At 37.1% G+C, this 15,111-nt stretch overlaps 1 protein-coding gene across 3 annotated transcripts in view; it reads right to left on the bottom strand.

Moving 5' to 3' along the window:
* tsnaxip1 (translin-associated factor X interacting protein 1) overlaps window positions 1–15,111 on the bottom strand; it is a 59,154-nt gene that overhangs the window by 29,217 nt on the left and 14,826 nt on the right. For all 3 annotated transcript variants that reach the window (XM_043707077.2, XM_087995941.1, XM_043707076.2), the window contains exons 5-9: window positions 13,451–13,544; window positions 12,112–12,308; window positions 9,081–9,219; window positions 6,955–7,124; window positions 3,170–3,302 (exon numbers count right to left, since the gene is read on the bottom strand). In XM_043707077.2, coding sequence (XP_043563012.2) covers window positions 3,170–3,302; window positions 6,955–7,124; window positions 9,081–9,219; window positions 12,112–12,308; window positions 13,451–13,544 — 733 coding nt within the window. The remainder of the gene's footprint in view (window positions 1–3,169; window positions 3,303–6,954; window positions 7,125–9,080; window positions 9,220–12,111; window positions 12,309–13,450; window positions 13,545–15,111) is intronic.

The raw sequence follows: 15,111 nt of genomic DNA, 5'->3' as shown, positions 1-15,111 counted from the left end.
TTCTAAGAGAAGCAAAGGATTAATTCGTGACTGCATTTTTTTGGGCAATGTTTGACTATTCTTGCTAATGGTCCCATTAAACTAGTCTTGGCCTGGAAGTTATGGGCAAGTATGACCTGAAGAGAGACAGTCAGAGAAGTGCCTGTGGTTGAAGTGAGGTGCAGGTCGATTTGTAACTTATGACTTATCTCTAAGAAATTTTTAAGCAAAACGTCTACAGCCACAGTTGCATGGATAAATACAGAATTCTTTCCCTCCCATAATTTAGCACTATTCTTTGTGCATTATATCAGCATTGCTCTATTTATGCTGAATTGAATACATTTCCAAAACTTTCAATCAAAAGTTTTGCATGTAGAATAACTTCTTGCCTTCAATACAAATACACAGTCCATGTGTGTGCATGCACTGTGATTCCCACTGCATTGATTCTTCAATAATGCAATTGAGATTTTAAATCTAGACTTCAGCTCCTCCAAGGTCCTCCCTAAAGGATATTCTGCAATCTAACCGCTGTAAGACTTGCTTTAGTACAAATCCCTTTTTGTGAATGCTTGTCCTTTAAGCTGAATCATGTTAGTCCGACTAGGTAAACTCTGAACCAGAAAATGTTTGATGGTGGAGATTTAACCATGAAAAAGGCTATTTGTTTCCTATTTTGTAAAAGTTCATGTTTTGTCCTGTCAATCCTGTCAATTAGTACAGTTTAAATTTAGATCTTCAAATTTGTGAAGAGAACTACCTATATAAACTTGTAACAGTAATTACAGTGAATCAAGGCTATACAGTATAGGTATTGAGGCTGCAAGTAGATCACTCTACAGATAATTTTATTACATGGACATAATTTTATCAGTCTACATGAAATTTTTGAGAGAATCTACAATTTAGGGATGGAACTATGAATATGTTCCTGGTAGAGTGAAAGGAAAGGGTGGAAAGATTAGGGAACAATGGATGAGTAGTAAAGATATGAGGTTGTAGTCACAAATAAAAAATGTTTCTTATCTATCAACAACTGGGATCAAATGAATCTCTTTAACAGTATTAAGAGTGTAGGGGCATTCTTTAGAGGGAAGTCAGGAAGGCAAAGAGGGAATATGAGATAACCTTGGCAGATAAAGTTAAAGATAATCCAAAGAGATCTTATTAGTACATAAAAAGCAAAACAGCAACTAGAGAGAGAGTAGGGCCCCTTAAAGATCAATGAAGTCACCTTTATGTCAAATCTCAGGAGCTAGGAGAGATATTAAATTAATATTTCATCAGCTTTTACTACGTAGAAAGAAATGGAGATTAGAGAACTTAAGGAAATAAATATTGATATTTTGAAAACAGTTCACACAAACTAGAATTTTTTTTGAGGAAGTAATCAAAAAGATTGATGAGCGCAGAGCAGGAGATGTTGTTTACTTGGACGTTCATAAAGCCTCTGATAAGGTTCCGCAATACACTAATTAATAAAGTTAGACTACATGGGATTCAGGATGAGTTTGCCAATTGGTTACAAAATTGGCTTAACAGTAGGAGATAGGTGGTCATGGAGAGTCATTTTTTGGACTGGAGGCCTGTGACCAGCAGTGTTCCACAGGGATCAGTACTGGATCCACATTTGTTTGTCATTAACTTAAATGATTTGGATGGGAATAAAGGAGGCATTGTTAGTAAGTCTACGGATGACACCAAAATTGGTGGTATGGCGGATAGTGAAGATTATCTAAGAGATACAAAAAGCGATATTGATCAATTGGGTCAGTGGGCTGAGGATAAATGCAAGGTGTTGCATTTTGGTGAAACAGACAAAGGCCATACTTATTAATGGTAGAGCATTGGCTAGTGTTTTACAGCAGAGAGACATAGTGGTTCAGGGACATAATTCTTTGAAATTTACATCATAGACGTACAGGGTGGTTAACACAGCATTTAGCATGCTTGCCTTTATTGATCACTCCTTTGAATATAGGAGTTGAGACATAAGTTGAGGTTGCACAGAACACTGGTTAGGCCTCTTCTGGAGTAGTCCGTGCAGTTCTGGTCATTCCGTGAAAGGAAGGCTATTATTAAACTGGAGAGGATTAAGAAAAGATTTACCAGGATGTTGCTGGGAGTGGAGGGTTTGAGTTATAGGAGAGGCTGGATAGACTGGGACATTTTTTCATTGGATTGTAGGAGATTGAGGGGTAACCTTATAAAAGGTTTATAAAAAAATCATGAGGGATATAGATAAGGTAAATAGCAAGGATCTTTTCAGTAAGACGTGGAGAGATCAAAACTAGGGAGCATATTTTTAAGTTGAAAGGAGAAAGATATAAAAAAGACATGAGGGAGAAATCCTTTTCTTAAAACCACAGAGGGTGGTTATGTGTGGAATGAACTGCTGGTATTAGATGCAGGCACAGTTACAACATTTTAAAGACATTGGATATGTATATGAATAGGAAAGGTTTGGAGGGATGTGGGCCAAACACAGGCAGATGGGACTAGTTTAGTTTGTGAACATGGTCAGCATGGACATGATGGACTGAAGATTCTGTATCCTGTATTCTTATGACCATATTGTATAACATTTTAACTAAGTTGAGCCAGGAATTAAAAGTGATTTCAACTTTGTCCACCTTGAGTGGGCATGATTTGCGTTCCATTGTAATCCTGTTTATAAATTTACCTGAGCTAAAGTATCTTGATGGTTCTGGATGCAAGTCTGCTCACCGAACTGGAAAGTTTGTTGTCAGACGTTTCGTCACCTTACTAGTTAACATCATCATCATTAATATCATCAAATTCCTTGAAGCATGGCACTCCAACCGGAACTCTATCAATAAACATTTCAATTTCGACCCCATCTACCATCCTCTGAGAAAAAGAACTGGAAATGACATCACCCACCCAAAGAAACCTAAAAACACAAATAGAAAGCGGGACATACCACCAGTGCTTCATCGGAGGCTCACTGATGTTACCAGTATGGTGACAAAACATCTAACAACAAATCTTCCAGCTCAGCGAGCAGACTTATATCCAGAACCTCAACCTGAGCTACAAATCTTTTCAAAAATTGGTTTGTGATGGGTTCTTAGAAAAGTGCATATTAAAATAATATTCTTTCATCGTTGGAACCTAGGTTTGAATCTAGTTGAAAATGAAATCTAATTCAAAATGATGAGTTTACCTGCCATTTCAGTTTTGAATACTTCAACTTCTGCACTCAGCTTGTCTCGTTCAAGAGTGATATGCTTGTTAATTTCTAACAGAGTGGTATACTCCTGTTTCATCTGAAAATATTGCTTCTGGAGGCTTTCATTCTACAGGAGTAAACACATTTATAAATAAAGAGCTGACAATACTAACATTCCACAACTCTTTGTACTTCTACATTCGGAAACAACAATTTTGTTTCTTTTTGAGGAATTACAGAATTAAAAGGAGATGAGTATTCATCCAATCCACATTGGGTGACCCAAAATGCCTTAGACATTTGAAATCTTGCTGCCAATGAGACTCTTAAAACTATATACAGACTTTTAAAAAAAAAAAAATGTAATTGCTAATACTTATTCCATGCATCAAAGAATATGATTAGGTAATTGTTTTGGTTTAGTTTTTATAATCCTCACAGTGCCACTTAACACCAGGCGTTTTTTTTGTTTGCAAATTACGAGGGGCATGGATAGGGTAATGAGACAAGATCTTTTCTCTTGGGTGGGGGAGTCCAGAACTAAAGGGGATAGGTTTACCAGTGAGAGGGGACAAATTCAAAAGGGACCTTAGGGGCAACCTTTTCACTTAGAGAATGGTGAAGGCTGGTACAAATACATCTGGATGGGCATATGAATAGGAAGGGTTCAGAGGGATATAGGCCAAGTGCTGGCAAATGGGACTAGATTAGGTTAGGATATCTGGTCAGCATGGATGAATTGGACTGAAGGATCTGTTTCGATGCTGTACATCTGTATGACTCTATAAAGAAAGAATTCCGGCTTGAGCTAAGCAGCCTAGTGTCATTGAATTTCTCTCATGCTACATAATAGAGTTCTCTCACTTGGTTCTGCACTAAATGATTTTCTAACCTTTATCAATAAAGTATCTGTCAAAATGTTCAGTTGTTCTGTGTGGTTGTTATTTACTATTCTTTCCACTGGATTTGAAGAATGGAATATGTGAAACATTATCATTAAGCCTCTACATAGGAAAGAAATAGGGAAAATTACACAAGACAGAATCTTAAAACGTGAGCAATGGTGAAAAGTGAGACAGAATTGCATGAGATGCTGGCAAGGTTTATCTCCATAAAAACCATAAGAAATAGGCACGAGTAGGCTGTTCAGTCCCACAAGGCTACTCCATCATTCAACAGAATCATGGTTCATCTGACATTCCTCACATTCACTTTCTGTACTGCTCAAAAATCAATCACAACCTTAAATGTACAAAAGGTCTTAGCCCCAATAAAAGTATTTACGGCAAGGAGTTCTAAAGACACCCAACCCTCATAGAAGAAATTTTCTTCATCGGAGTCTTAAATTGGCACCCTTTAATTCTGTGACAATGCCATGTGATCCTAGACTCTCCACTGAAGGGAAACAGCTCTCCTCTCAGCACTCACCCTATTGTTAGCCAAGCTGCTGCAGAGAGAGAGAGAGAGAGAGAGAGAGAGAGAGACAGGGAGATCAGTCGAAGACATGCTCCTGAAAATGTGACGTTAGCCAGGAAGCTGCAGAGACACAGGGGTACCAGTCGCTGACAGGGGCTAGGAGTGCTCAGTACGGTATATAAAAAAAACTGCTGACACACAGGAGAAAACAGTTTGTGAACTGAGAATGAACGGAGTCCAGGTATACTGTTGGTACCAACCATATTCTTCAGATAAAAGTACAAAAGATAAGGTAATGCAGAAGGCTTATTTGGACAAGGGGCAATGAGGTAATGCTACCCAGCTCCTTGGACTGGAGCCAATAAGGTAAAAACATGCGATTAACAGATGAGCCTTAGCTAGTGGGAAAAAGACACCAAATCTCAAGAAAGATAAGGAAAGAGGATAAAAGAAGACCCTCTACTGCATACTGACAGCAACAACTATAGAGACTCACCATTGCAGAAGTAAAACCCTACATCAGGGACGTGGAGAGACAGCGCCAGAGAGCGAGCAGCATTAGCCCTCCTCAGCAGCAGCAAAACAGTTATTCAGACTGGGTATTATCTTTTGTGTTCTGTGACTACTCTGAGAGTGCCAGGGTACTCGAATGGGTGTATAAATAGGTTTTTAATTCAGTTTGTGGGAAAACATATAAGCTCTAGTTTGTAAGAGAATATATAAAAGACAAGTGCATGGTTTATTACATTAATAAAGTAACTTGTGAAGTTATAAGAATTGACACTTCTCTCTGCACGAACCAGCAGCTGCAGCTGGCAATTGCTGGATTCAGACAGCAGCTGGTGGTTGCTGGAGTCAAACAGACATCAACACTGTCAAGCTCCTTAAGAATGCTATATGTTTCAATGCGATGATCTCCCATTCTTTTAGACTTCAATGAGCAGAGTCCCAAACTGTTTAACCTTTACACACAAGACAATCCCTCCATACCAGTGATCCTTTAGTGAATCTTCTCCAAACTGTCTCCAACAATATCTTCCTTTAAATAAAAAAAAAGAACTGTTCACATTACTCCAGATGTGATCTCACCAGCACCTTATACAGTAACAGTAGGACTTCCTACTCTTACACTCCAACCCCCTTGAAATAAGGTTGAACATTCCGTGAGCCGTATTCCCTGCTGCACTGCACATAATCTTCAAGACTCAGAAGTGTCACATAAATGTCTTTTTCTTTCAGATGATAGCTTAACTGCTATACATTTATGTTTTAATATGTTTAAAAATGTAATTTTGTTTGAAAATGTTTAGCCATAGAGAAGTCATGTTTATTTTCTGTACAGTGAAAGCAGAGTTAACATTTTGGAGGGGTCAGGTGGGGATGCTGTGGCTTGATGGTTTGCTGGTCTCTGACTAGCTGGCCTTGATGTCATAGTTTGAAGGGGAATCTCCGATGGACACAATGGTATACAAAGAAGGTCTGTACCCTTATCTAAACACTAGCCCATGCAGCTAGAGCTGCCTGGCTTCTCAAATGACATGGACCTTACCCTAATGTAGGTTTTAAAAAAAAAGTAGCAGGAGGAGGCCCTTAAGTGGTTGCGTGTCCCATGTAAAATTTCATACATGTTTTTAGGGGGCTGGTGGGAGGACAATGGGAATTTGAAATGCAGGATTTTATGTGGCCCCCACGATCAAATCTACCAGCAGGGAAGGATAAATTTAATTAAGGCTGGGGCATTGGAGACTGAGGGGTGACCCTACAGAGGTCTATAAGATCATGAGGGGCATAGACAGGGTAAATAAACAAGGTCTTTTCCCGGGAGTGGGGGAGTCCAAAACTAGAGGGTGTAGGTTTTAGGTGAGAGGAGAAAGATTTAAAAGGGTCCTGTGGGGCAACTTTTTCACGAAATCAGCTGCTAGAGGAAGTGGTGGAGGCTGGTACAATTACAACATTTAAAAGGCATTGGAATGGATATATGAATAGGAAGGGTTTGGAGAGGTATGAGCCAAATGCTGGCAAATGGGACTAGACTTATTTAGGATACCTGGTCAGCATGGATGAGTTGGACCAAAGGGTCTGTGTCTGTGCTGTACATCTCAATGAGTCTATAATTAACTTAGTGCAATGATTTCTGACTCAATCTAATATGCCCTAATTTGATTGTATGAACTACTTTGCAATTCCCTATAACTTGGTCCAGTTTTGCCCTAGTTGAAAAAAAAGTTTGAAATTAACAATCAGGATGTAGTATGAAAACATGATATTCATATGGCACAAAGATTTATAACATATTCAAATCCAAGAAAGCACAGCACCATACAGAATGCTTGCAAAGCACACTTTAAATGTGGTAAACGTACCTTCTCACTCAGCTCATTATAGTTCTTATCCAAAGCCTCAAAATCCCTTCTGGGAATCACATCCCCATACTCTGCCTTCATTGCATTTAGCTCCACTTGCAGTGCCTTGAGGTCTTCACGAGCCACCTTTAGAGCCAGCTTCAGCTTTACTGTGTCCTCAACTGCTTCAGCTTTCAAAAAGAAAACAAAATTAACCTACTTAAAAGGCAAATGGTCTTACTAGTGCAGGCACAAAGTTACTATAATTAATACCTATCGAATCACATACCTACTCAAGATTTCAGAAGTACTTATTTGAACAAAATTAATCAGATAGTAACCTGAAACTATTTAATTGGTATTTGAAGACAGACCAACAAGGTCGGACAATATTTTTGTCCACTATTTAAACTGCAACATTAATTAGTTATATTAAATAGATTAATTTTACAGTAAAAAGGGAGATAAGCAGTTATTTCACTACTAATTACTGTCATTAATTAGTAGTCAGTCAGTAACATAATTTCCATTTTGGTTTGGTGAAATCAGTTCTATTCTAATGAATACACTTTAACATGGATTGAAGTTTGGAACTACAATGTGCTAATTTTTCCTAAATTGTACTCTGGATAAAACATCTACATAAAATTACAGTTTTTTAAAAAAACGTTTGCAGGTCAATAAAGTGACTATGTAACAAGAACCATGTTGTAATAAGGAGTTAATCAATTAACTGGAAGCTTAAAGTATTTTGGTGACCATTCTTCCCAAAAGATAATATTTTTCTTCGACACCCATCATATAATTCAAGAATCCTATTTAAGTTACACACAATCAACGGGGCCAGTTTTCCTCTTCATGAAGTACACATCATGTCTCATATTCTGTTCCTATGTTTGCTGTCCAATTCCAATTTGCAAATCCAAGATTGAGTGATCCTAATGGATAGTGATGGATTTAACTAGTTTAAACTGTCACATCAAAATTAATTTTATTTCAGGTTTTTGAGAAAATTTGTAACTTGGGTTGTGGATGAGATTATTGGTCATCTCATTGAGCTGGTTGGTTTACACACAGACATTTAGTCACCCTGCTAGGTAACATCAGCAGCCTTCCGATGAAGAGTTGTTGTGCTATTCTGCTCATTATTTATTTGATCCGGTCTGTTATGGTGGGTTGTCTCACTTCTAGTCCTGCTCCACAGTGGCTTGTGAATGGGATCCATTTCTACACGTCTGTTGATAGCTTTCAAGGTTGAAAACTAGGAGTCTAGAAATTCCCATGCGTGTCTTTGCATGACTTGTCCCAAGATGATTATGTTATCTCAGTTGAATTGATGGCCCTCCTTGTCTGAGTGTATGGAGATGAGTGAGAATTGGTCGTGTCGTTTTTCTGCCAGTTGGTGTTTGTGTATTCTGGTATCTACTCTCCTTCCAGTCTGTCTGATGTTGTGTTTGTGGCAGTCACTGAATGGAATTTTGCATATTATGTTGGTTCTGTATGTTACAGGTATGGGGTCTTTTATCCTTGACAGCAATTGGCACAGTGTGGCTGTCAAGGTCAAAGACACACATGAGAATTTCTAGACTCCTGGTTCTCAACCTGGAACACTTTCAACAGACATGTAGAAATGGATGCTATAGGCAAGATGCTGCAGAGCAGGACTGGAAATGAGACACCCACTATTACAGACTGAGTCAGATAAATAATGAGCGGAGTAGCACAACAATGCTTCATCGGAAGGCGTGCTGATGATCTTACCTAGCAGGGTGACAAAACGTCTACATATAAATCAATCAGCTCGACAAGCAGACCAACAATCTTAACTTCATTTTGTTCCTTATCCAGCTGGAACCAAAATACCCAGTGAGGATTTATCCTACAGGGTATATAGAACTGACTAAAAAGATATCCTCGTGCTAGATCTACTCTTCTCGGTTCTGAATATGAGCAGTTGACTAAGCCAAAAAAATCACCATTGCCTGAAGTATCAGACTACAAAACTTTTGCAAAGAGTTGGCTTCATTCCAACATATTACTATGAAACTAACTTGACCACAAAGTGACCTTATTTCATAATGGGAAAGGATAGTCACTAGTTAATCATTAGACAACTAACGTTTACCATCCTGAATATCCTCTTTTACCTTCTTCTGTATGAGAATCTTTTGACTTATCTTGCTGATAACGGAGATTATTCATATCTGAAATCAGAAGTTTACGTGCATCACGTTGCTCTCGATACCGTTCATATTCAGCTGCCAATTCTTCCTGAAGTTTTCTGACCTGAAAAAGCAAAATTAGTACTATTTCAGCACACTTTTTAAGAAAAGATATTTTGAGAATTGCTGAAAAAAAGAGACATTTTGTCAAGGCTTTTTGCTTTGTTCTCATCAGGACATGTTACAAGAAATAGCAAGGATAAATAATATTTATACTGTATGACAGGAGAGTATTGGTAAGTGGATTCTTTTGGTATAGGTGTTGTTACATCTGTTGGAGAATGCACCAGCTAGGCGATTTCTGACAAATTACTAACAAGTTTTGTTTAAAATTTAAACCAGGCATTACTACAAGAAGAAATGGATGTCATCCATTTTGTTGAGTTGAATCAGGCATCGTGCATGTACTTTATCCTTTTTTTGCAAAGAACAGGGTCCTGTAATTTGAAATGTGTAGCTTCCAGTATGTGCAAGTGCATCACATTGCAAGCATGACTGTCAATTCTAAATTGGCTGTCAGCATAATTCTTTGCACAATCAAGGTTCCCTTTCCATTTACAGGATTCCCTTCTTCTGACCTGTCCTGTTGACTGAAAAGTGAAAAGCTTTGATGGAATGTATTTTTTCAGCAATAGTCAAGTTCCGTATTATCAAATAAACTAATTTTTATACTGAGAGATATTTGGCTTCAAATTAGGTGAGCAATGTTGGTGATGGAAGTTGGAGCACTCGATTTGGTGTCTGCATTCTGCTTCTAAACCACAGCTTTATCAGATGCATGGTGTGGTTATATTACTTTATTCCAAAAATATTCCACAACTCAAATTTCAGTTATGATTGTGGAATTTATATTGAGAATTACTGTGTAAAGAAACTGAATTAGTGCAGTTTCAATCAAAATTATAAACTCATTCTCAGCAATTCCCTTTTCAAGTCAAAATCCATGTCAAAAAAGGACTTTTCTATCCCCATTAGCAATAAATCACCTTTATAAAAACAGAAGTTGCTGGAAAGGCTCAGCAGGTCTGGCAGCATCTTTGAAGAGAAATCGGAATTAACATTTTGGGTCCGGTGACCATTGCTCAGAGTCCTGTGGGTCACTGGTTAACTTAAATTTCTCTTCACAGATGCTGCCAGACCTGCTGAGCCTTTCCAACAATTTCTGTTTTTGTTTCTCATTTACAGCATCCACAGTTCTTTTAGTTTTTAGTCACATTTATATAGTGCCTTTATCGTAGTAAAATTTGCAAAGCTATTTGAGGTTGGCCTGAAAGAAATGAGTCAGAAGCAGAGAAGACTGAAAATTATTGAACGAGTGAAATCATAGTATTCTTGGCAAAGGTTTGGCTTCAATTGGTTTAACTCTGAATAGAATTATGCATCTGTGCATTCAAATGACACTACAAAGGAATGGAAAAATATCAATGTTTTGGGCATCCTTGACAGGAAACATAGTTTTCAGATGAGGAGTTAAGCCAGCCAATAAGTGGACATAAAATGTTCTGCAGCAACATCCAAGGGAGTGTATGCTCTCCTGATGTTCTGACAAAATTTTATTCTTCAGCAAAGGTCGCATTAGAAAGGAGAGTATTTGGTGACATATCTCATTTGTGTCAATGGGTTTTGCTATAGGCAAGTTGGCTGTCATTATTATGTGGCATTACGTGGTTACATTTCAAAAGGTACTTAGCTGGCTGAAAAGAACTTTAGACAATAAAAGCAAGATACTACAGATACTGAAGATCTGAAATAAAAACTAAGTCCTGGAAAAACTCAGCATTTATGGCAGCATCAGTGAAGGAGAGTTAACATTTCAAGTCCAAACTGACTCTTCCTCAGAACACTTTAGAACTTCAGATACTATGGTTGCTATTTAATCCCAAGTCTTTCTCCTTTACTACTTTGGATAATGTGAATAAAATATAGGCAGAGTTCAAATTATGCATCATGCCTCTCTGATTCACCACCAAATATCATTTACAGGATACTGGTTTCACCAAAAGTGTGTTAACCATCTAGAAATAAGGAGTTGGAATTGTTTACTAACTTTTTTTGCCAAAGCTTCAGTATTAAGGTTCACCCATGAATAATGATCAATTTGGTGACAATTGCAGCTCAGCTATGAAACCATCCCCAGTCAGCAGCCAATGTAAGAGGACAGGATAGAGGGAAAACAACTATGATAAAGACAAGTAAAATATTGTGCATGTTGGAAATTTGAATCAAACACAGAATGCTGGAAAAGTTCAGCAGGTCTGACACAGAGAGAAACAGAGTTGACATTGAGTCCACTCTGTTTGGAACTGAAAGATGTTAGAAATTAAAAAAAAATACTTTTGACAGAAGCAGAGGAGAGGACAAAGGAAGAGATGGTTTAGAGGTCCAGTGCAAAAGACAAAGGGGTTGTTAAATGGAGTTGGAAGAGGGATAAAAGACGTTAAATGGTTATAAATTAAGGTGTGAAATGGAAAGAATGGGTCCTCTCCTTTGTCAACAGTATTAATAATCCATTTTCTAATATCTTGGCAGTTATGAAGAGGAGTCATATGTGACTCGAAACATTAACTCTGTCTCTGCTTCTCTGTCTCAGTTTGCATATCCTGCCAGACCTGCTGGGTTTCTCTAGATTTGTGTGTTTGTGAAAAACAAAATATTTTTTTCTTCCAATAATGGAAACAAAATCTGTTTGTTACACATATCAGTTCTGGGGCATCAGTCGGATTGCCCAAACATGACTTGTGACATTTTATTTTAAAATGAGATAGTTCTATTTACTGTAGATAAAAAATCAAATCAAATAGCAAAATAAGTTAAGGCTGATAGCAACATCATAATCCAGCCCTGGAAGGATATTCAGGGCCAGTTAGACTTAACTCTAATTTATTTTGGCATTTTTAGTCATATCTTATCCACTATAGTATTTAATATTTGGTCAGTCTTACATGAGTTAACTGACCTGAGTCACTAGGGAATCTTGCACCCTCAGTAAATAATCAATTTTGTCCAGTAGCTCTATTTTTTCACTCTTTAGTGATTGAACTTCAAATCTTTCCTCTTCTTGTAGAGCAATAATCCTCTGTTCGCAGGTCTCTGATGTGGCAACCAGCAAGCTTTTCAAAGGCTCCAACTCACGGATTCGGTTTCGCAGATGAGCTGATGTAGAAAAAAATGTTGCTTGATTTAAGACAGGAACCAGAGGGAAGTGTAAATATTTTGCCAATTATATGTGAAGAAACTTTAGAAAAAAAACCAAAATATGGTCATGAGCCACTATGTGACTTTATGGAATGACATATTCTAGTTGAAAAAACATTACTGCTTTATTACCAAATAACCTGAATTGGAGGAAAAGATGGCGATGCAATTATTAGCTTTTCCTCCTCCAAACTTAAAATCTGTAACAAATGCAAAACAACCTCAGCAATTTGCAAAAAATGGGGAATTTAAATTGGTTGGAGAAGTCTTTATCTTAATATTAAAAAAGTCCTAAGGTGTTAACACTATCCCATTATCTGAAGTTGCATTAAAATTCCACAAGCATGGGCATTTTGTTAAAAACACAGCAGGTTAAATGACTTATTTTTCCTGAGAATTAATTATTGTATTTACATTACCTAATTGTCTTCTCAACTTTTCACCAAACATTTATTTTCCTGTTTGATTTATTTTTGAAAACTTAATTCTGTAATGGAAAACATATATATCTGGCACATTGAAGGAGGTCTGGCTGCCGTAATTATTCATAGTTAGTTCACATGTCGGCAGACGTAATACAATGTGACAACGTAGCCAAGTGTGATCCTGTCTATACCATAAACTAAGATATGAGGAGGAGTTTCAATGCATAATTACATGAGTAGGAACCCTAGCAGATCTTCCCTTATGAATTATGGAAGACAAGGACTAATTGTAGAGATCCTTTGCTGCCCTGGCTGCATCCAGATTACTCAGCACAGACACAAGACATTTCTGTTGATTGAAGTTAAATTACTTCTTTCTGATAATGAAAGTTCAATTACTCAATGAATAAAAACAAAACTAGGCACAAGGATAGTGTTGTTGGCAGAACTTTAAGAAAATTACAAGTGATCTTTACTTACTTAAAAGCATTAATCATTGAATAAAATTTTCAAACTAAGATGAGCAACTCATCAGTCAACAGCTACTTATAAATTGATCTCTAGATAAGCACCAAAAGGAGTTCACTAATGATTAAATGTTTATTTTTTTTAAAATTTACTCAGCATCTAAAAGCACACTTCAGATTCCACTGTGAGTGACAGAAAATTACATACCTATGGTAATTTCATATTCATTCTTTATGGCTGAAAGCAATGGTTTGTAGGTTTTTAAATCCTCGATGAAATATTCAAAAACCTCACGATAAGCCTTTGTGAAGAGCAGAATAATTAATATTTCAGCAAAGATAAGCAAAGATCTGAGCAAACACCTCAGATGTAATAATACAATCAATAATAACAATCAGAATAGGCTGGACAGAAATAATCTTAAACTTACATACCAATTTCAGCCATGCTGTATTTACTCCAAATATTCTGGGTACTTTCTTCAGTCCTTGTTTAAAAAATTAATATCAATGTGAAGAAAGCCAGTGCCCTGCAAAGGTATTCATTTTGGTACCAAATACAAAAAGAGTTCCAAAATTGTTAAGACTGTTATATCACAGACCTAGAAACGTCTTGCTCTGCAGCATTTTTTTCACACTAATCACCTGCTGCATTATGTCTAACACAGCCACTTATGAGCTACATGTTGGTTCTCAGTTTCACATTAGCATCTAATTATCAGCTTTTCGTGCAATTACTGATCTTTGGAACCATGCTTTATGCATTGTTTTTTAAAAATGTTTTTTTGCAAGATACAGCAATAGTAGTAGATATATTAATTAATCTATCAAAAGTAAAAAACTAATCACAGAGGGATTGGTAGTGTAAAGCAATTAGTCTGTAATTAAAAAGCAGATGCAGAGTTTGCAAAGGTAAACTCAATATTGTTAACAGCACACAAATTTACATAGGTGGAATTCTGTCCAATTCATCAGGAAGTGGAACTCAGCAATGTTAAGCTAATATCACGCCTGGAGAAAACAAAACAATTTCACATTTCACGGAACATCTAAATAAAATAAAATGAGAGCACTTTGTAGAAACTAGCTTCATACCATCAATAAATCCGTTATATATCTACCAATGGCCAATAGTGGTCTACTTGCTAACCTGAATGGCTACATTTTTGTAATCTGTAATTTTGTTCCCTATATTTTTCCTACTCCAGCTGAGGTAGAGTTCTATAGATTTAAAATTTTGAATGAACTTTGAAATCAGTCCAAGTAGTCCTTTGCTTTATATGCTATACAAGGTCTAAAAGCAGTGCCAGTCGGGGGTTAGGTATTTGTAGGGTGTCATAGCCAAGCTCAATTACATCCTGACCAAATATTCACACTCCAGTATGGTTAATTAGATATAATTAGAAATAGGAACAATTACTGATTTTTCTCTGTAAAGGTCAAGTCATCATAGTCTCAAGAGACTGCTCATTTATTGAGAGAGATGACTGGTGCTGGCTTATCCAGAGAGCCACTGTATCTCAGGCAAGGGCAGAGGTTACCTACCTGGTAACCGCTGCCACAGCAGGAATTGAACCCACACTGTTGGTATCACTCTACGTTGGAAACCAGTTGTCCAGCCAACTAAGCTATGATGAATTGAGGTCAATTATAGATTCCTCGACTGACACACTTACTGAGATCAGATAATTTGACAATAGAAAATTTACAAGTATATTAGGAGTAATGTGGACCACTTAAAACTACCAGTGATGCTGTTATGAATGAAAATAATAAAATGACAAAGATATTTAAGATATTTCTAGGGTTCTTGTGGCAAAGTGATAGTGTCCCTACCTCCAAATCATGAGGCCTGGGTTCAAGTCCAAT

The sequence above is a fragment of the Chiloscyllium plagiosum genome, unplaced genomic scaffold (genome assembly GCF_037043375.1).
Source record: "Chiloscyllium plagiosum isolate Xiang-an unplaced genomic scaffold, Cpla_swu_hap1 HiC_scaffold_17, whole genome shotgun sequence".
Lineage (NCBI taxonomy): Eukaryota > Metazoa > Chordata > Chondrichthyes > Orectolobiformes > Hemiscylliidae > Chiloscyllium > Chiloscyllium plagiosum.
The sequence above is the reverse complement of the archived record's forward strand: the minus strand, read 5'-3'. Positions and strand labels throughout refer to the sequence as shown.